The sequence below is a fragment of the Hippocampus bargibanti genome, linkage group LG16 (assembly GCF_051943395.1).
Source record: "Hippocampus bargibanti isolate YZ-2025 linkage group LG16, ASM5194339v1, whole genome shotgun sequence".
Classification (NCBI taxonomy): domain Eukaryota; kingdom Metazoa; phylum Chordata; class Actinopteri; order Syngnathiformes; family Syngnathidae; genus Hippocampus; species Hippocampus bargibanti.
Genome location: NC_142749.1, coordinates 4,066,252 through 4,089,798, shown reverse-complemented (window position 1 = coordinate 4,089,798; position 23,547 = coordinate 4,066,252). Strand labels below are relative to the sequence as shown.

The window sequence follows — 23,547 nt, the reverse complement described above, 5'->3', positions numbered from 1 at the left end:
AGCACAAAAAGCATGGATCTTTAGCTTTCACATGGAAAGGAAATTGACATATTTAGATTGATTTTTAGATTATTTTGTATCCTCATCTATGCGTGGATCATGCAATATATATATATATATATATATATATATATATATATATATATATATGTTGTATAGAAATTAACAAAATCACAAAATCAGAGACAGTATGCTAGGCCTGTGCAAGAAGACAAAATCTAAAAACAATTATGAAAAAAACAATTATATTTAAATATACATTTATATACATATATATTTTCAAAATATAGTTCTGTCATTCTCAAAATAAAATGGAACAAAGATTAACGATATGGATTTTTTTTTTTTACAGGCCTAGCATACTGTCTCTAAATTAGGAGATCAACTGCCAATATTGAATTGTTTTTCTACGGTGATATCATTGTCAATTAAAAAAATATATATATTGTCGGCATTTTATTTTGAAGGAGGGGGGGGGGTATTCATCGTTTCCAGCATTTGCTGTCCACTGTGTTCATTAAACCTCAATTCCCACCATCTGCTCGTTGACTGTCGAAGGTTATACACAGCGCCCACATGACATGGCACCTGGGCAAAGACGAGTGCCGAGGTTGGAGGCAGAGGAAAGGAGTGAAAAAGGGAGGGAGTTACTCATCCCAGAATACTCTCTGCATGCAGCGTGCGCTGCTTGCGGGATATCACATCCTTTTCTGCTCGAGACGTCCATCGATCAAGGTGATTTCCCATGGCAGCTTGTCTTGAAATTACCTTTCCACAAGGCATCTCTCTCACTCCACAGCCAATGCTACTTGAATCCACTATTATCCCATCTTGTGATCAGGATCAGGTATTAATCAACTGTAGAATTTGTGGGAAAGAATTGCTTTTGTTCATGTTTTTATCAGACAGTGATCAGCCTTGAAAATACTAATTGCATGCTGCCTGTCTAGGCCTGCTGAGCGTTAGCGCCATAATTCAAAATAATATAAAATTGAATTTCAGTGTCAACAATTAGCATGCCAAGAAATCAAATTTTCAGCCAGCGCAATGTGACGTTGTCCAGTGACATTTCATTTCTTGCCTGTCCTTCGCTTTCAGACACATGAGCGCGTGAAACCGTCGCCGTCATGAGTCTGCATTAACGCTCAGGTCACGTTTTTTTTTCCCTCCCCATCCTCTTTCTTTCGCTCGCTTCCTTGACAGAGAATGCGACACAGACAGGGATAGAAAATGAGAAGGAGGATATAGAGAGGGAAGAAGGCCGTGAATAGGCATAGTGAGTGGCATGCATGGACAGCCCCTCTGTCTGTCAAAGACACTGCAGCAGCTGCATACACGCGATAAGAGCAGCCATTCACAGCCAGTACCCCATTCCCTCCCTCTCTTCCTCTTTTTTTCCTCCTCCTACACACAAACACACACATAAACACACACACACACACACACACACGTTTATATGTACATCAATAATCTACAATTTTTCAAAAAGGCTCCTGGCATCATGGTGAGGTGAGGTAAAACATGGATGAGAAGGAGAAGCGACAGAAAGGATGACCGCTCTGTTTTTTTTGTTGCTGACAGACAGTAATCATTTAAAAGTCCTCCTTTTCCTTATTGATGTTACGTTAAATGGATTAGTTGACTGTCTGTATATCTGCACTCTAATTATTAGTTTCTTTTTCATTCATGTTCCATGTGAAATGTATGGTACGGAGCTGCATTAAATATAAGTCAGATTAAAATCTTACTCATGCAAATAAAAAAGCACTTCCAATTCATTTGACGGAAAAGCTTCAACACATTGCAACATACATGAAAATAACAAGAGCTAATCAATGGTTGATCTAATGTATTGTTAGTAGGCCATATGAGATCTCTCTCTCTCTCTCTCTCTCTCTCTCTCTCTCTCTCTCTCTCTCTCTCTCTCTCTCTCTCTCTCTCTCTCTCTCTCTCTCTCTCTCTCTCTCTCTCTCTCTCTCTCTCTATACTTTGATAGATTATATATATATATATATATATATATATATATATATATATATATATATATAATCAATTTCGTGATTAAAAAATATTATATATATATGGCCTATATAATATATATATATGTCACAAATGGCGTGATTATGTTATTGCCCTGCTCTTCAATGATGGTTAATGCGCAACTTGTGGACATTTTTAAAGAGATTGCTTGTGTAGGGAATCATGATTGTAAATACATTTGATTCAGGTTTTTTTTGTTTCATTTGTTCCCTCAAAAACGTCTGGCAACACTGGCAGCAGGACAGCAAGTTACATTAGTTATGTTAATTAATTTAATAGAGCATATCATTCATTCAATTTTAAAGCGAACCAAAAATATACATATTTTAATCGACAATCCCTGTTTCCTCAATAGCTTTTAAAGATGGGTTTTGTAGCCTTACTAAATATAATTTTGTCTTGTATTTAATATCTATTCATTTGACCTGACAGTTGAAAATAAATGAATAAACAAACAGATAAATAAATAAATAAATAAATAAATAAATACATAGAGAGATGAATAAATAATTAAATTAACACACTGATTAATTAATAAATAAATAAATAAATAAATAAATAAATAAATAAATGGAACTGGATATCTCAAGAGTCAAAGTGAATGTAAACATATCCAGCGGTGATTATCAGTGTACGGTTGTATCACTGAAAAAACACCACCAACATTAAGTTGATTACCTCTATTCATATTATTTTTGATTGAATGTACATTTGAAATAATACAACGTCAAAACAATAGTGTTTCTTGTTTGGCAACTTTGCAACATCGAAAAAGTCGTGCTACCAATGTTGATGTCCTGGTTAATGTTGTCTTGTACAAATTGCGCAGCGGACATCTGCACGTTTGTGGGATTGCTTTGGGTCACAAGAGGAGGATGGGGAAGTGAAGTGAGCCTCGATGCAAATCTTCCAATCAGCTTAAAGATTTCATACTGGACCTTGAATACTGGACATTTAAAACACTGAGGGAGCAGACAGTAAGATTACAATCACCTGAAGTGTTTCTGTTTTGGTTGGTAACTGAGTTACCGACAACATTCTGTAAAAAGAAATATCTGTTTTCATTGGGTTTTTATTTGTTCTGAGTGGTCACTGTGTCAATACATACAGTGAAGAACGACAGACAAGTCTGGCACCGATGACAATCACTTGGACCAATTGATAATATCCATTCCAAAATCAATTCAGTGTACAAAATATCAGTCATTGTTAATTGGTGAGGCCTTCCAAGATTAGGTTTTGTTGCACTAAAAGGTAATCCCTGCCTTGGCAAAGTGCCACACATAAACTGGCATGCGTCGAGGGTCAGTGATGGCAGCCATCGCTAACCCCCCAGAAAATATACTAAACTGCAGTGGCACAAAGGAGACCTCACTGTTTATCTAAGATTAAGCAGTCTTGAATACCTCTTTTCTGACCTCCCCATCCTCCTCTGCCTGCAGCCGCTCGCATTTAACTGGACGCGTGCGCGCACACATATCCCACCTCCTGCTCACACCCTGATTACCCCGCCCCCTAGAGTTTAATAAAGAACAAATTGTGGCTATTGGCGAGCAAACAGTACCGTAAAAACATTGAAGGTTAATCTTTGCAGCACCAAAGCACTCAAGTAAGACAGAAAGGAAGACAGAAAGGGCAACACTGTGCTAGCTAGCGAGATAGATACAGTAAATATATGTGTGTGCGCGTTCGTGTGTGTGTGTGTGTGTGTGTGTGTGTGTGTGTGTGTGTGTGTGTGTGTGTGTTTGTGTGTGTGTGTGTTATCTGTAATCATTATAGGTATATAACAGAGCAGCAGCCCAGGCGTCCATGATTCTTTGCAAACTAAACATGGCGTCGTCACGCTGCCCCGCCCAAACGTATCCACCCGTAATTTTTCCCGCCATGCTTTGTAGCAACTGCAGCTGAATTAATGCACAAAGGTATTGATTTTCCTCCCCATTCTTTTTCTTCCTTCTCTGCACCCTTGTACTCAGCGACCAAAGCCTGGCAGCACTTACTGAGAGGAAACACCTCACGAGACGCAGGGAATTTAACACGTTCTCACTTATACAGTTTCACAAATATACATATTTACAATGCGTTTACTTTTTTAACGTTTAGACATTTTTTTTGTCATATATTCCAAATATGTCCTAATGTGGTCGATAATTATAAATGGCGAAAGATGCACTTCCCGCATAAGCATGCATGTTTAGTGGTGTCTCTCTCTGTCAATAACACATTCTTGATAGGCAACATGACCCATTTTTCAATGTGAATAACAATACCGCATCCAATCACCGACAGACAGAATGACGAATGGTGGAAAAAGACTAAATGCCGCCTATCGTAGCTCCAGCCCTTGCCTGTCGACAAGCAGAGATGGGGAGGGAAAAAAAGCAGAGGCTGTGTCCCACTCCTCCGGCTACACCCATCTCACAGGGAAGCAGGAAACCCATTACCGAGCCACCTACCTAGCTCAAGGTTGCTTGCGCCAATAGCAGCAATTACTGAGCAGGATTCTAAGAAAAGAACAAACCAATAGCGAGAGAGCTGTAAGACTGGACACAATGAAATATAAATTTCCGATAGATTTATAGAGTAGCATTTCATAAGGTCACAAACTGCAGTCCAATCTGGCTATGTCGATGTCAACAAGAAGTATTTTTAACCCCCACAGGAGAGGTTGTGCAAATGTTACACTCTCATTTGCACATTATACTCAGGATGTAATGTGGGGAATATTTTGTACCATTCCAAATGCAAGTAACTTATTAATGTGTGTAGTGCTTTCACAACAGGTGCAGTTGTACAAAAACATACCATATCACTGAGACACGGAAGAAATACGTTAGCAGACAAAAGTTGCCAGTTTTGGTAAACAATTTCTCGCCGCTGGTTATCCAAACCTCCCATTCAACTCGGAAGGACACTTTAAATGCACGATTCACACTCGTAATTACCGTAGTTACATTAAGTTACGTCTTCTTCGCCACATATATTCGCTGTGTCTCACTCTGACCTTTAGTGCTTGAGCGCCCCATGGCGGCCGTTCAAAAAAAATGCATGAATTGGCCGTATCGTTGCATAAACCGCAGGGTTGAAAGCCTGTGACGAAAGTCGCGGTTTACAGTCCGGAAATTACGGTATTGTACGGTAGTAGCTGGCTTTCCAGCAGCTCATGTATTTTGTTTGTTTACTTTGATCACTACTTTGCTGCTGTGAAATGTAAATTTCTCCACTGCGAGACTAATAAAGGCAAATCCAATATATTCTTGTCAAATTCATTGTGAAAACATACATTGTCTGAACATGGTCAAGTAGAATTGACCTTACCCACGTTTTTTTATGTTTTATACGCATTTTGTATTGTCCCCAAAAAATGTGTGTATATTTTGCTTTATTTTGTGTCAAACCAAATCAAATTTTATGGCACCCCTGTTATATGCCGGCAATGAAATTTACTTGTGTGTCTCGCGGCCAACAAAACATCTCCAACAACGCATCCTGGAACGTGAACAAACTCATGGGAATCAAACTGAGAAATACACAAGATGGTGAGCAGAAGGCTCTGCTGAATGTCTTTATACAATCTGTTAAGTGACGTACAATTCCTCTGCCCGCTGCAATGATAGTAAATATACACCATGGAAAAAAGAAAACTTTTAGAGGGAATTGATTTGTGATTTCTTTTTTTCCTTATCAGTTGCTGATTAAAATTTGTCAGCGGCTCGTATCATTTTCATTTGTTGACTGGATATATTTAAATAAATTGGTAAAAGGGAATTGTGCGAGTTCAGTCATGTTCGAAATATAAACTTGAAGCATTATCACCATTTAGTTTTACCCAGTGGCACCATATGGGCATTCATGTCAACCTACAACTGCGAAGCATTTTTAATTGGCAAACTCTAATCAGGCTTGTGATCTCACTGCACAGAGTCGGCAGGATGGCTCCGGTGAAACAGGAGAGTAATTGTCAACAATTACAGCAACACGCTGTCTTGAGTGGTGATAATAATCCGTGAACAGATGACACAAACAAGATGGATTCTTTTCTTAACAGCAATCCAGAATAGTGTTCAAACTCTCATATTCAACAGATGTTCAATGGGAGGAAATCACCACATCACTTAGCTTGCGACCCGAATGGGAGGTTGCTAAAAAAAAAAAGCAACAGGTGTGACAGGTCGGGTATTTTAAGAGCCTTTAACAATAAACAAATGGAAAAAAGCACTTTGCCTAACTGAAACGAACCACATCTCTGAGTAGAAACACAGTTGGTTTATGCGTGCATATATGAAAGGAAAAACGGCAGCAGTGGGAAGATGAAGGAGAGCTGAGAAAAGAGAATGTGATGGCCGACGGCTCTGATGCTTAGTGCGTGTGCCGCATAAAAAGGAAGCCTACTTTTTTATGTGCTGGTGTATGTGTGTGTTTGTCTGCAGTGGTGCTAGGGTGTGGGGAGGGGGGATGGTGGGGTGGGGTTGTTCCCCTCTTGGCCCTACTGCTGTTGAATGCAGAGCAGACAGCATCGGGCTGTGGCAAATGACTACAAGGCCTCCTCAGTGACTGCAGCGCAGGCTCCACCTGGGGAATGGCTCAGTCGTGGAAGGTGTTTTGCCGCAAAAAAAAAAAAAAAAAAAAAATGCAAGTCTACCAATCCAAACGACCGTCTTTTATATGATCTACCGAAGGGTGTGGTTAAATAGTGGCTTTTTCCCCCCTCAGAATCATTTATCTGGGTTCTCTTGTACCATAATCCCATAAAGCATTGCCAACCATTGCTACATAAATGCAGTCATCCATCCCAACACGGAAACAAAAAGAACAGCCAAATCAGGCTGAGTCACTAATATAAACATTTTTTGAAGAACAATTTAAATGACAATATTCCAAATGGATCGCTTGTTTTTCTTTTTGTTATTGCCAAGACCTTGAAAGTGCCATGAAATAAGAACAAGCAAAGAACGACTGAAGTGCAATCAGAGGCTGAGACTATATTGTTTAAATTAGTCAAGAAACGCAGGACAATTATCCATCCATCCATCCATCCACAAGAGGAGCAGGGGGGTGCTGGAACTTGTCTTCGGGCAGTACGCTGGGGAGACTGTGAACCAGTTGCCAGTCAATCTCAGCGTACACAGAAAGGAACAACCACTTGCACCAACCCACACTCACACCCAAGGACAATTTAGACTCAGCCTGTCATGTATGTTTTTGGAATGTGTCAGGAAATCAGACTACCCGGAGAAAACCCACACAGGCACAGGGAGAACATGCGAACTGGAAACAGGAAAGCCGTAGCCGGAATCGAACCCATAACTTCTGTGCTGAGTCCATGACTCACTGAGGCAAAGCAATTCCACCACCGTGCGGACAGTAGGTCAATTTTACATACAACAATATTTACTGTAGCTCTATCTTTCATTATGACAACACTGAAAATATGTTAACAGGTTATGTTTTGTTTGTTGAGGATCCAGCATGTGCATAGTACGGATCACAAATATGCACCAATCATCAAATGCATGCATTTTTTTCCTTTTGCGCAAAATGATCTGTTTTTACATTTCTCTGCTCCTTTGGTTTACTCAAAAGAGTAAGTAGAAGACAGCATATTAGGTATCTCTAGAATGTACAATGCACTTACACAACGGTCCCGAGTGTTCTTAGTGGCTCGTTAGTCTACCCTGCAACAACTCCAAATGGTCTATGTCCAGTGAGAGTTGGAAAACATTCATGCACATCATGCTACATTTTCCAAACCCAAAAGCCAAAGTTAATTATTCATGTACAAAAGGGAAAAGCGGTATTTTTAAATAGTTTTTTTTGTTTTCAGTTGAAGTATTAATATTACTTTATTTATTAACATGGCAAATTAAAGTGAAGACTTGCTGAGATGTTTGTTACAGCGCAGAAATGAATAACATACACAAAAAAACAAAGTGCACTTAAAACATGTGTGGACCCCAGTACAATGAGAATGGTGGGATGCATGCAGTGAGACGTGAATAAAGACCATTTGCTCATAGATTCATTGGCTCCCATCTTCTATTATTTATCATGGAGAAGAGCAAAGAATTGGTAGTTGGATTATTTTTCTGAAAACAATTACATGACTGATGGCTACAAATGTGATCATTTTTTGTTTGTCTGCTCAAAACTTGGTCTTGAAGGAGCTAAAACATAACTACCGAGATTCAGGAATCCAAATGACAAATGTAACATTGTTTGAACTGATAAATAACAATTGAGATGTAATAGAAAAAAAAATCTGGTCGACTTTCCCAATACAGCAGCAGCAACAAGACCCTTCACCCGTCCTGTATCAAAGATGCTATTGAAAATCCAGCAATGGGCAATTATGTAAGCACGATAGATTTCACGATAGTGGAATTTGGCGACTGGCAATGTCACCACACCCACTGCAAACAACACAACAACAACAAAAAGTCTCTGAAAAGCATTTGCCCTCCATCTAAAAGCAAAATGGCATTAACTTGTGTCTATTGAGTTTGCTAAATGCCCCACATAAAATGAATTTGCCCCCCAGGGTTGGGAAACAATCACATAGGCGAGCGTTCCATTTAAGTGATTCGAATGATCGGAGCGCCGCGGTGCTTTCTATCAGCCGGAGAATTGGGTCAATACACTGAGACTAAGTGACATGGCTGGCAGCCCGTGTGCTCATGGAATGATGGCAGAGGAATTCGAGTCGAGATTTTGCTGGCCTTGGGTTGGACGGAATTGCAAACACGGTCAAATAAGCCCCCTGGTTTGTGAGTTCAACTGAAGGTTCTCCTCAAATTTGGAATGCAATTTGCACAGGAAATCAAAACAGCACACATCTTTGCTGTCATAACCGACAGCCAAAAATCTTCAAGTTGGCCACAGGCTCAAACTGGAGTGTAAAGGTCACTCTGAGATGTGAACGGCTGTTACAAAAAAATTGACTTACTTTCAGCATTAATTGACATTGTGTCTTTCTCCCAGGACACAACAGTGATGTAGGCCTCCACTGAGGCAGGGATAATGCACTTGAAGACGGCCACATTGCCTCTCATGGCTTTTTGGTCCTCCACCCGAACAGTGTAGGGCTCCCGTAGGACTAGTAAGGGGGTACAAAGAGAAAATGTAAACAAAATGTTGAGTATCTGAAAACAATAGAGTCAAACAGTTCGAACTTTCTCATGCTTTAAAGGACAACCGACGCCGACGTATTTTACAAAGATACCACCGCATATAGCTATATTTTACGTTTTAAGACTGGCGCTGAATATTCAGGAAGTCTTGTTTTCGAGTTGTGACGATTCCTGCCGTGACATCACGTCAGGAACGCCCCTGACCGAGAAAGCGACACACAATGCATTTTGGGTACTTTGTTTGGTCTGAAAACTCCGTGTTGATCCGTGTTGATGGCGAAATTAGAAGGGAAACACATAAATAACGCGATGGTGAATCGTTGTGTTGTTGCACCAAGACTACTATTTGATAATAGTTGACACAAATTCCCAGCAGACAAATCAGCCCATTTCCAACGGAGCTTGGGCGCCATCTTCGGCAATATCTGGGATGCTACGTTGGAGTCCTGAAGGCTCGAATTGATACAGAAGGATTTCTTTAATCGATTGCAAACATTTATGCTTTCTTCTTCAGAACTATTTGAATCATATTCATAACTGGATGAGTAACAAAAAAGCATCTTCTCCGAATCTGAAGCCATTGTTTTGATTCTAAAGCAAGGCAAGACGTCCTGGTGTGATGTCACGAACAAGGGGGTCGGGGACCTTCTGAAAACTCACTATAAAATGTTTTCTGATGTCAGTTAGGAAACAAAACTGGTGTCGGTTGTCCTTTAAATTCATGTACAATGTGTGGACTTCATCAAGAAGAACAAGAATAATGTTCTTGGGGTAAGCCATTGAAACAAATCCTAATAAATGAGTAGTTTGATGTGGGAGGCTCAAAACCAATTGGAAGTTGTCTGATGTCAATATGATTAAGGAAGAGGAATTTTCGATATGAGTCTGAGGTCTAATTTTAAGATTCATATCCCAATCACACTGTGATTGGGATATGAATCTTAATTCGCAGAATCAGCCACACTATGAAACAAATTCAATGTATAGCCCAAAAATACACATGTCACAAATAATCTAAATTACAGTTCTGTACTGAGGCATTTATTGTTATTAACAGTTCTTCATTATGGTACAACATACTATTATCTTCAGAGTTATAACTGACTTTGTAGGCTACCAAAAATAAAAACAAACAAACAAACACATAAATAATCAGTACACTCTCATTTCAGTACACTTTCATTTTATTAATAATAATATTAATACGGTAGTACCCAGTGACGTGTGGTGAGGTTCATGACTGGTGAGGCACTGATGTCATCAGTCAGATTTGCAAACCATTTACCATTTGATTGGCAACAATTAACATGTTTTGTTTAAAATGTCATGTCAGCATTCTTTGTCTAAACTGTAGCATAGAAAAAAAAAGAATTAAAAAAACGTTATTACCGTGTTACCTTTACTTATAAATGGAGTCCATGCACCGCTCCTTCTGAAGAAAGGCATTGATACTTTCTTTGTAGAAGCCTTCCTTATCTTTCTTCAGTTTTAAAAGTCTCTCTATTTCTTTCAATTTAGATATGTAATCCTCCATTCTGAAAATAAGGCCAAGCAACATGAAAAAATGACTGGATGGTTGCACTTAACTTGCTAAGTGTTTACTGTAGCTTGCTCTCACTAATTCTATTATTCTGCAGCCGAGGAGGTGCAATAATCTCTGTAATCACCAGCGCCCCCTGTCATGACGCAGGAGAACTGTGTGCCTCACTTATGCATACATTTTTCATCGAAATAAAATAAAATAAACACTGTTGTGCAGTGTTTATAATGTACAGTGACTGTACATTATATACACCAGCTAAAGTGTAGAAATTTAGTTCATATACGAAAAGTTTTTGAACACTTTAATAGCGATATGCAGAGGGACAGCAATGAGGTCTCACTGCAGAGCAAGCCAGCAAAGTTAGGTCATTGCACAAGCCATGGTGAGGCTCAGCCGGCTGCTACCTCATCGCTCGTCTCTACTTAGTATTTGAACGGTAAATATGAAAATTCAGCGATGTTGAAAAAAAAATCCAAAAATGGTCCACCCGAACAGTGTAGGGCTCCCGTAGGACTAGTAAGGGGGTACAAAGAGAAAATGTAAACAAAATGTTGAGTATCTGAAAACAATAGAGTCAAACAGTTCGAACTTTCTCATGCTTTAAAGGACAACCGACGCCGACGTATTTTACAAAGATACCACCGCATATAGCTATATTTTACGTTTTAAGACTGGCGCTGAATATTCAGGAAGTCTTGTTTTCGAGTTGTGACGATTCCTGCCGTGACATCACGTCAGGAACGCCCCTGACCGAGAAAGCGACACACAATGCATTTTGGGTACTTTGTTTGGTCTGAAAACTCAGTGTTGATCCGTGTTGATGGCGAAATTAGAAGGGAAACACATAAATAACGCGATGGTGAATCGTTGTGTTGTTGCACCAAGACTACTATTTGATAATAGTTGACACAAATTCCCAGCAGACAAATCAGCCCATTTCCAACGGAGCTTGGGCGCCATCATCGGCAATATCTGGGATGCTACGTTGGAGTCCTGAAGGCTCGAATTGATACAGAAGGATTTCTTTAATCGATTGCAAACATTTATGCTTTCTTCTTCAGAACTATTTGAATCATATTCATAACTGGATGAGTAACAAAAAAGCATCTTCTCCGAATCTGAAGCCATTGTTTTGATTCTAAAGCAAGGCAAGACGTCCTGGTGTGATGTCACGAACAAGGGGGTCGGGGACCTTCTGAAAACTCACTATAAAATGTTTTTCTGATGTCAGTTAGGAAACAAAACTGGTGTCGGTTGTCCTTTAAATTCATGTACAATGTGTGGACTTCATCAAGAAGAACAAGAATAATGTTCTTGGGGTAAGCCATTGAAATAAATCATAATAAATGAGTAGTTTGATGTGGGAGGCTCAAAACCAATTGGAAGTTGTCTGATGTCAATATGATTAAGGAAGAGGAATTTTCGATACGAGTCTGAGGTCTAATTTTAAGATTCATATCCCAATCACACAGGAATTTATTGTTATTAACAGTTCTTCATGATGGTACAACATGCTATTATCTTGGATTGGATTGGATTGGATATGCCTTTATTCGTCTCACAGTGGAGAAATTTTCATTTCACAGCAGCAAAGTGATGAAAGGAATGAAAGTAGAATGTATCTTCAGAGGTATAACTGACTTTGTAGGCTACCAAAAATAAAAACAAACAAACAAACAAACAAACATAAATAATCAGTACACTCTCATTTCAGTACACTTTCATTTTATTAATAATAATATTAATACGGTAGTACCCAGTGACGTGCGGTGAGGTTCATGACTGGTGAGGCACTGATGTCATCAGTCAGATTTGCAAACCATTTACCATTTGATTGGCAACAATTAACATGTTTTGTTTAAAATGTCATGTCAGCATTCTTTGTCTAAACTGTAGCATAGAAAAAAAAAGAATTAAAAAAACGTTATTACCGTGTTACCTTTACTTATAAATGGAGTCCATGCACCGCTCCTTCTGAAGAAAGGCATTGATACTTTCTTTGTAGAAGCCTTCCTTATCTTTCTTCAGTTTTAAAAGTCTCTCTATTTCTTTCAATTTAGATATGTAATCCTCCATTCTGAAAATAAGGCCAAGCAACATGAAAAAATGACTGGATGGTTGCACTTAACTTGCTAAGTGTTTACTGTAGCTTGCTCTCACTAATTCTATTATTCTGCAGCCGAGGAGGTGCAATAATCTCTGTAATCACCAGCGCCCCCTGTCATGACGCAGGAGAACTGTGTGCCTCACTTATGCATACATTTTTCATCGAAATAAAATAAAATAAACACTGTTGTGCAGTGTTTATAATGTACAGTGACTGTACATTATATACACCAGCTAAAGTGTAGAAATTTAGTTCATATACGAAAAGTTTTTGAACACTTTAATAGCGATATGCAGAGGGACAGCAATGAGGTCTCACTGCAGAGCAAGCCAGCAAAGTTAGGTCATTGCACAAGCCATGGTGAGGCTCAGCCGGCTGCTACCTCATCGCTCGTCTCTACTTAGTATTTGAACGGTAAATATGAAAATTCAGCGATGTTGAAAAAAAAATCCAAAAATGGTGAAGTTAAATGGAAAAGAACTTTAAAGTACAAATCACTAAATAAATAAAACGGTTTAATTTCTTTTTTCTTTTGATATTTCTATGATGACACGGCCTCGCCTGCCTCCCCTGACTGCACGTCACTGCTAGTACCGTATTTATTCAACCGTATTTATAACACGCAAAATATTCCACCTAAAAAAGAACTCTAAGTTTGGGTGCGCGTTATAAACGAGGCCTGGGAAAATTTCTCATATATATTTAATGCTTAATCCCTTCCAGGAGGTAGCAGAATTTCCATGGCTCTTCTCGCCCTTCAATTTCGATTCTCGGAAAGACCCGGATCATGCACATTCCTTTTTCTTTATTGTTGATTACCATTTCTTTAGCTACGCTTCATTTCCTTTCCTCGCCTCGCCCACACTGAAACGTAAGTTAAGCATTGCTGTTTTCAGTGTCTGTAAAAATGCGTGCCCGGACGCCCGGGGCGTGCAACTTTTACGTCGGGCGTACAACTTACAAAACGTCTCTCCCTGGGTGGCCGACAACTTCTTGAAGGAAAAAATAATCAATAAAGCAAACGTTTGAACGAAGATTTCAAAATCTGAATAAATTATTCCAATTTTGAAATCATCGTTCGGTTTGGAAATTTAGTTTGTTTGTTGTTTGTTTGACAATTTGCATACTCGACTCCGTGCTTCCGGACTTTCCCGAGCGTTATTATAAGGTCATGCATTTGCATATCATTTTCCAAAGTAGATGCACAGAACCACAGCCCCAGAAGAAAGATTCAAATAAAGGGAACAAAATTTATGACGCTACAAAATGTAAACGTACATTATCCCGTGACTAAAATGTCCTTGAGAGTTTTGAAAGGCGCTTAGAAATTAACGTATCATTATTAATAAAAGCATGGTGGAAAGAGGAGTTGACGTGGCTTGTAGTAGCCGACGCAACACAAACATTACATTGTGCAACATGACGAACAGTGTATGAACAAACCACAACTGGAGCAAAATCACCAGCAAAGGATATTTACCATAAATTAAGCAAGGGAGCATTTGTGGTAGGTACTTCCTTCATGAAAAAAATCCTTAATACTTTGCAACAATGTTTTTTTGTGATTAGTCGTCTTATTGTGTACCAAGTTGTGAAAAATGGGGCGGGCAACTTTATGGTCGGGCAGGCAACTTTTCAGAGTTGTCTGCCCTGGTGTCCGCTAACCTTTTCTCACGAGTTTCAGACACTGCTGTTTTGCACAATTACCAATATCCAGAGTTTCGATTCAGTGTTCTTTCATTGTCAATAACGACAAGACGGCGCCGCGAGAGTGGCTGCCTTTCCAGCAGCTCCTGTGTTTTGCTTTTCTACTTTCATTTCTTTCATAACTTTGCTGCTGTGAAATGTACATTTCTCCACTGGGAGACTAATAAAGGCAAATCCAATCCAATCCAATCCAATACATGATTTTTATCATGTATTGTATTTCAGAAAAACTGAAACAAAATTTTATACAGATTTTTAATTGAAAATTAGGGCTGCACGTTATACACGCATGCGCGTTAAACTCGAATAGCTCTGCTTTGTATGTATGTTCGGCTGAACATTCTTTGGACCCGATAAGATCCAATTGGAATATGACACATTTGTATAGTCTCATGCTTACAAATCTTTTTGATCACAGTTGACATTGGGAAAAGAATCAAAAATAAATAAAAGAGATACTAACCAGCCTTAATGTGGACATCTTGGCTCCTGATTCTCCCTGAGGGGTTCTCTGCTGTGCAATAGTAGGTGTTGTCGTGGATGAGTTTGCTGAAACTGGAAGGGGGGATGTGGAAGATCTGTAGGGTGCCATTGGAGTGCACATGGCGGATCCCTGGCACATCATAGATCTCCTCACCGGTGGCCAGATACCAGCGCAGTGAGACTGGCGGCACACCTGCTGCGGGACAGGGCACCGACGTCCCTGTGGTGCTGGCAAACACTACCTCTTGCACAGATGCATTGACAAAATATAAGCTGGAACGTAGATCTTCAGAGAAAACTGCGGAAAATGACATTGGAGAAGCAAAATGTTAGAAATTCCCTTCAAATGCTTTACTTTGCACAGTAACATTTTGAAGTGCTGCAATAGCTACAACTTCAAAAGACAGAATTGAAGAATGTTTCTTAATACCGCGTGAATATTTCTATCCTGCCAGTGCATTTATATTCCTTTATTTTACCCTTGCGGGAGTTGCAGGAGTGTGTTCATGACACTGGTATCAAACTTTGGACCAAACCGGTTGACCGCTGTGCCGCCCTTGCCCAATTACATTTTCAAACTGATTACATAGGAGTCACCACACCTTTGTCACTGTGTTAAGTGCTACGAATTAACCCCACCAACTGAGGTTCAGTCGTTTTAGTACGCTTTCCTGAGATTTTTCCGGAAGGTTTAATATGAACACCTACTGGTATTCATGCTCACGTAAGTTAAGAGGCATATTCGGGAATTCATTATTGCTTCGTGAATCACTGGATTGAAATGGAACACACAATAACTGATTCATAATGACAGTTCCCCTCATCAACTTCCATGAACCAACATGTTAAGCGAAAGACAAACAAACCTGTCACAACTGAACTTTCAATAGTTAGTGCTCAGAGAAGTCTGCTCTAAAGAGTACAATTCTAGTAAACAAATGATTATTGCTGTAGCATAAACCCAAACATTTCTATACTTTTTTCCCCCCAGTTTCGATGTAGCTTTTTTTCCTTCTGTCATCGGGACACCCGCCTTCCCGTCTGCTTGCCAGTGCGACAGCTGCCAATCCCCCCTCCCTGGAGACCAAACATTTTAGCGCTTCATAAATTCCTAATGAGCATACTGAAATCACATGCCACTTCCACCCACTGGTCGCTCAACCTGTTATGACAAACAAACATCGGGGCGAACACATGTCTCAGCACATTTGGAGCTGCACTCACTTCACACATGCAGTACTCAGAGGGCCTGTCCTTCAGGTGTTAAATAGTGAATTGTTGTATTTTTTCACGGCTACAACACTGTCAGATCTTAAGTACGAGATGACAAAAATGTCTGCAGAGCCATCTTCCCAATCATCTTGGGGGAATTAGTGTTGCTTACTAAGTAAAAGCATTAAATTAATATTAAATACCTTTACAGTGTGCACTGCTTTGGGGGTTGGGTGAAGAGACAAACATGGTTTTACATTACAATTAATTGAGTAAACAGACAACAATTTTGTCTTGTAAAAAACGTGTCATTTATATAAACCACCATCCTCTAATCCGGGTTGAGGGGTTTGTGTGTCCCAATGATCCTGATAGATAAGTTGTCTGGGGCTTTATGCCCCTGGCAGAGTCACCCAGGACAAACAGGTCCAAGGTGAGGGATCAGACAAAGCACAGCTCAGAAACGCCGTATGATGAGTACGTTTAATGGATTAAAGTTAATGGACCTTGTTTCTGTTCGCAGGCAATGTGGGACATCCTTACCTATTGGTTTCCCACCTCTGCAATGGTTCAAGGTGGTCTTGTTGCAACGTGAACTTGGTTGCAGCCTAAATCTGTCACCATGTACCATGTAAGGTGCCTTGATCATGGGGAGACAGCTCCTCACTGTCTCCGATAACACTGTACGTCAAATACTTTTGGGAGTCCTAGTAGGTGAGGACTTCCCAATGGATTTTGCTCCACAATGTGGTGTGTCCAAAAAGGGAACCAGTGCAACGGTGTGTATCGGAGCAATGGGAGGCTGCTGACGTCATCTCTGTCACCATGGGGGGGGTATTTCATACTTTCCCAATTCCACAGAATAACAGCATCAAAATGAAGAAGAGTAAGACTCAAAGGGGAGATTCCTTTCTCTGGGGTTGAAGTCGCAGAGTGGGCTGAAACGCTCCCCAGAGGTGAAGGCACGCAGGGCCAAAAGCCGAAAAAGAATGTTCTGCGGCTCTCTCTGTTGACACACCTTGGCAAGTTCACATTGATACTGGGGACAGTGTTTTTTTGAATGGCAAGCATAGGTGGTGGTCCCATCTTTAAAGAAGTGGTACAAGACAGTGTGTTCCATCTTCACAGTGATCCCACATCTAAGCCTTCCTAGTAAAAGGTCTATTTGGTCAGCAAAGTAACATGTCAGATTAGGCAGGAATTCTGTGGTGTTCATCCTGGCCATGGAAAAATGGAACAACTCCCCATGGCCATTTAAAATGATGTTCCACACCTGGGATTTACGGTGATAGCAAGCACTTGTACTTGATTACCATGTAATTTACATACCATTGATTTAATCATGCTCTGTTTAATTTTCAGTGATACTGTGTTCAGTGTCCTGTTTCAGTCACTTCTGGCATGGGAGTCACATGCAGCCACACAGAACGGCAATGAATTTCTATTCCGCCAAGGCATGACCTGATAAATGTTGGCGATTACATGGAGAATTTGTGCCTCTGTCGCTTGCTTGCTCTCTATCCAGGAGACTGGTATTGGGGTCATCCACGAAGTCACAGCCTCACTCGGTCATGTTTGGGTTCTTATAACGGAGACGTTTTCGGGAACGCGTTATTCAGCCTGTGGTTCACTATACAGACAATTGAACACATTTGTTGTACAGCAACAAGATATGACAACAGCGAGGCGGGTTTTCAGTAGATTCACCTGGCTCCATTTTTCATGACTTTCAAGTCTCGTTTAACATAGTACTGGAGTTTTACACTGCCATTTGTAATGGTCTGGTTTTCACTGTTCTGAGTGGTGTGTCTAATTTAAAAGATTTTTATTTTATTTTTGCTTGACAAGGACTTTAATAATAAACATATAATACTGAACACTGTTCGACAAAATGGTACTAAGCATGCTGCAACACTTTATGCTTCGCATACCGCTATGTTTTGGGGCATGTGAAAATAGTTGTAGGTTAACAGATTTCACTTTTATTTGATTATACCACTTTTATTTGATTATACCGTATTTTCTGGTGTATAAGGCGGAACTAAAAGCCTTAATTTTCTTCAAAACATGACCCTGCGCCTTATATGTAAAGTAATATTGAGCCACAACAGGTTTCGCAACTACTGTCAGCAGCCACCGACTCGTTTCCTTAGTAGAAGTAGTAGATAACCCCAGCCTTTACTGTAGTGTCTTATAATTGTTTATATATATATATATATATATATATATATATATATATATATATGGTCGACTTAGCATACTGGTAGTGGGACGCTAAGTCACACAAATGCACACCTCGTTCGTGTTTTTCGATGATCTTCTGCTCGACCATAATTTTGTTTTGTGTCCTCTTTGGCTGAACATTAGCCTGTGGTGGGGTCCATTTTGGTCCCATAATAGCAAAAGTACTCCACTCGATAATAAACCATGTATGCATTCAAGAAAAGGGGTGATGAAAACTAGTCCACCAGCCACCGTGGCGCTGTTCAACCGTTTTGGTTTGGTGTTCTTCCGCCAAAAACTAGTTCTTATGCCAAGATTATATTCTCGCGAATTTAATGTTCGTAAGGTGAAAAGTTCGTAAACTAAAGCATTCGTAAGATGAGGTATCACTGTATTTACGTTATTTTTTATAGTACTGTACTGTGTTAAATGCATACATTTATAAAATATATATTTTTCTAAATTACATTTTATGCCTGTTTGTTTTTCAAATGATTAACCCAATTAATTGTAAATACATTTATAATTATGCTTTATGTGAATAAATGTAATTTTTAATATGATTCTTTTTTTTTCAAATGTGTTGAATAATGTTCCATAGTTTCCGGTGTATAAGGTGAACCAGAGTATAAGGCGCACCCCGCAATGAATGGTGTATTTTAAAACTTTTTCCATATACTAAAAGTCACACCGGACTAAAAGGCGCACCTTCAATGAATGAAAAAAAAAGTTTTCCAAATATCATACTGTATATACATAGTTCACAAGCATTCAAATATAAGGTCCACCACATTATAAGGCACTACAGTAGAGGCTGGGGTTATGCACTACTTCTTCTACATGGGGGAAATGGAGCTGGTGACAGTTGTGACCTATATATATATATATATATATATATATATATATATATATATATATATATATATATATATATATATATATATATATATCAGTGACGTGCAGTCAGGGGAGGCAGGTGAGGCCGTGCCTCACATGTCATCATGGAAATATCAAATGAAAAAATAAATTAAACCGTTATATTTATTTAGTGATTTGTAAATTTGTGTAAGTTCATTAGTAAGTAAAGACGAGCGGTGAGGCAGCAGCCGGCTGAGCCTCACCAAGGATTGCGCAATGACTATGCTAACTGTGCTGGCTTGCTCTGCTGTGAGACCGCATTGCTGTCCCTCTGCATATAGCTATTAAAGTGTTCAAACACGTTTAGTATATGAACGAAATTTCTATCGTTTAGCTGGTGCATATAATGTCGTCACTTTACATTATAAACACTGTGCATAGGTGAGGCACACAGTTCTCCTGCCTCATGACAGGGGGCGCTGGTGATTACAGATTCTTCTTGCGCCTCCTTGGCTGCAGAATAATAGAATTAGTGAGAGCAAGCTACAGTAAAGAGCATTAAGTGCAACCATCCAGTCATTTTTTCGTGTTGCTTGGCCTTATTTTAAGAATGGAGGATTACATATCTAAATTGAAAGAAATAGAGAGACTTTTAAAACTGAAGAAAAATAAGGAAGGCTTCTACAAAGAAGTTATTGATGCATTTCTTCAGAAGGAGCGGCGTATGGACTTCATTTATAAGTAAAGGTAGCACAATAATCACGTTTTTTTAATTCTTTTTTTCTATGCTAAAGTTTATATAAAGAATGCTGACATAACATTTTAAACAAAACATGTTAACTGTTGCCAATCAAATGGTGAATAAGCTACTCTGTAGAGTTCATATGTTTGTAAATCGACTGTGATGACGTCAGTGCCTCACCAGCCATGAACCTCACCGCACGTCACCGCACGTCACTGATATATATATATATAGTCCGTCTAATGCATATATTATATATATATATATATATATATATATATATATATATATATATATATATATATATATATATATATATATATATATATATGTTCTTTTGCTAAGATTTTAACCTCATTGTCATCAAATGAGTGGTTGCGAGCTTTTAGGTGCAAATATACTGCCGATTGAGGCCCACTTGTATTATGCCTGCGATGTTGATAAAGTCTTTTTTTGAGAATTTGTTGAGTCTCCCCAATGTACTGCTCTTTACAATTTTCATTCTTACAATGTATGGAATAAACTACATTACTTTGTTTTTCATTTGGTAGCCTATCTTTTGGATGCACTAATTTTTGCCTTAACGTGTTTATCGGTTTGAAATAAGTAGGAATTTTGTGCAACATTCGTAATGCTGATGAGGTGATACCGGTGGGAGTGGGGGAAATGGGCCAGTCGTTAGTCAGGAATGTAGGAACAATCAGTGAGGCCACAGGGAGTGGTCCTCTGCTCCCCTCAACCTGAGAGTAGGGACCTATCATAGCTGTGTCCGGCGCCGCCATGGCTGGACATTAGGGATATATAAATAGGGCCGATACGACCAGTCAGACTTTAGTTCGCTGACGAAGCCTCTTGGATAGGAGGCGAAACGTCCGACACCTTCAAATTTGTACAGATGACGGCTGAAGAAACCTTCTTATCGATGGACCACTCCTGTATGACTGAGAGCTTACACAGACACACACACACACACACACACATTCATACATATATATATATATATATATATATATATATATATATATATATATATATATATATATATATATATATATATATATATATATATATATATGCTTTTTTGCGCCTGTAATGGGCAGCATCTTCACAGCCCCGCTTTGTTCAGTGGAAGGTCAGTGCTGTTGGCAGTCTGCGGCTGGATGGATGCATGGCTTGAGGAACCCGCGATAAGAAGAAAGGAGCGTCAGCGCAGAGCGCCGATGCGTATGTGGAACTGTTGCGGCTTGGAATTGAAGCAGATTTATGTGGAACAGGAGATATATATATTCTTCAGTCGCCATCTGTACTTCTTTGAATGTGTCCGACATTTCGCTTCTTATCCAAGAAGCGTCGTCAGCTAACTAAAATTTGCTGGTAGTTTTGGCCCTATTTATATATATATCCCTACTGTCCAGACATGGTGGTGCCAGACTCTGCTATGATAGGTCCCTGCTCTCAGGTTGGGGGGAGCAGAGGACTATTCCCTGAGGCTACACTGATTACTTCTGTTGTCCTGACTGATTACTTCTATTGTCCTGCCTGATTATGGGGTCTATGACTGGACTGATTGCCCCATTTGCTCTGGTATCAACTGATCGGCATAACTAAGCCTACATTACCAAAGAAGTCTGTTGCAGGAACGATCAAAATTAAACCTCACCCCACCATGGTGATTTAGTGAAGGGTTCCGCTGTTTTATGAAAATAGCTTCTTCTACTCTACAAGCAGGGTTTAAGTGGACCATAAAGACAAGTAAAGAGTTGATCTTCTGAAACGGTTGTCATCCATTTTATGTTTGCTATGTTTTTTGAGAAGGTAAGTTGAATGAAGAAGAACGGCTGCTGCATAACTGCTTTTGTCTCAGTTCTCTGTGCGCCAACTCATAAAATATTGAGACCACCACCCATTTCTGGGTGGTTGATTTCTTCAGATGAGAAAGCTTGATGGACACACAGCCCTTTAAGATCGCAATGCTTCAGATAGATACAGTACGACCACATTTATTTTTCAGTGCAATGCCAAGAAAATAGTGTGGGAAGGGATTGAGTGGGGAGGCGAGAAAGGCAAAAAGCACTCAGACAGTCACACACAGGCCACTATTAAAAGAGAAAGACAGAAAAGCCTTGGTAGAGGTCAAAGTATGCTCATCCTCATAGGTGCCTCTCACAACCTCACTTTAACCCTTTCACGCACCAATATTGATAACCTGTAACCTGATCAAATAATAGGGTGTCCACATTTGTGACCACTTGCCCTGAAATGGTCAATGCATTTGTGTCTTGTTCTCCCGAATGTGTTTATTTCATCCAAAATTTAAATTGCTGCACCTTGAACTTTCCTTATGGTCCCCTGAATCCATTTTTTGCTTTGAGACTTGCACCATCTTTATGCAAGAACATGGGAATAAAACAATTAATTCAGAAACAATATTTAAATATTCAATGAACTGGCAGCTAAAACAATGGCAACATGCTTGGTGGAGTGAAGGGTATCAGCACTGTTTCGGTTAAACTACTGAAATGAGCCTGTCCCACACTCCAATGAAGTATCAGACAATGTTGATTAAAACAAGAATAAAGACTCCATACAAAGCCAAAATGTTCTGTGTTTTCAGTCTACAAGTGTCCAACCAGGGGCCTAAGGCCAGGTAAGCTAATTATCAATTCCTTCTTACTGTATGAATGTTTGTGGAAATGCCACATGTCAGCACCTATTTGATGGCGGGTAACTCTGAAGATCTGCATATTCACTGTTTTTGATTTCCAAAGCAGTCGACCCATTGTGGAGCCCATACGATTTCATTTGGAGCTCAAGGGCACCAGACACACTTTGGTCAAGGAGAGTGCACACGGGCGTGTCATAAGGATGTGAATAGGGGTGAAGGGGGTGGGGTAGTGAATGTTCATGTCACCAAGCCCATGAACACACAGGCTGATGTGTCCTTGGTTGACAGGCGCACGAGTCAATGCACCTTGTGATGGTGCTGGTTTCGCGTGACAACGTTATCTTACAGAATATTTGATGAGAGTGTTTCAAAGATGCTACAAAAATGAATGAAATTATTAGGATTTGTTTTATGGACGTTGGACCACCCCGGTATAAAAAGCAAAAGGTCTTCAAATGTTTTGTCAAAATACAGTAAAGTCTCGTTATATCGATATCCAAGGGAGTCCGAAAAAATATCGATATAACCGGGACTATCGATATATTCGACCCTGTTTGCATGTAATTTTCTCCATGCGTGCATAGAAATAGTATCGATATAACCGGGACTATCGATATATCCGATATCGATATAACGAGACTTTACTGTATAAATACTGGAAGTACTGTGCTTATTTTTTAATCTACCTTGAATTGTTTTCTGCAAACCTTCACCCTGACCATGCCCATCAGTGGCTCTTTCCAAATCTCACAGACAATTTATTTCGGTAAATGTACGATCAATACAGCTCCCACTAACACACAATATAAATAGGCTCTTGCATTAGACGGACTGACGTGT

At 39.6% G+C, this 23,547-nt stretch overlaps 1 protein-coding gene across 1 annotated transcript in view; it reads right to left on the bottom strand.

The window, feature by feature from the left end:
• Positions 1 to 23,547, bottom strand: part of dscama (DS cell adhesion molecule a) — a 119,849-nt gene that overhangs the window by 81,184 nt on the left and 15,118 nt on the right. The window contains exons 2-3 of the mRNA XM_089016319.1: positions 14,988 to 15,305; positions 8,984 to 9,133 (exon numbers count right to left, since the gene is read on the bottom strand). Coding sequence (XP_088872445.1) covers positions 8,984 to 9,133; positions 14,988 to 15,305 — 468 coding nt within the window. The remainder of the gene's footprint in view (positions 1 to 8,983; positions 9,134 to 14,987; positions 15,306 to 23,547) is intronic.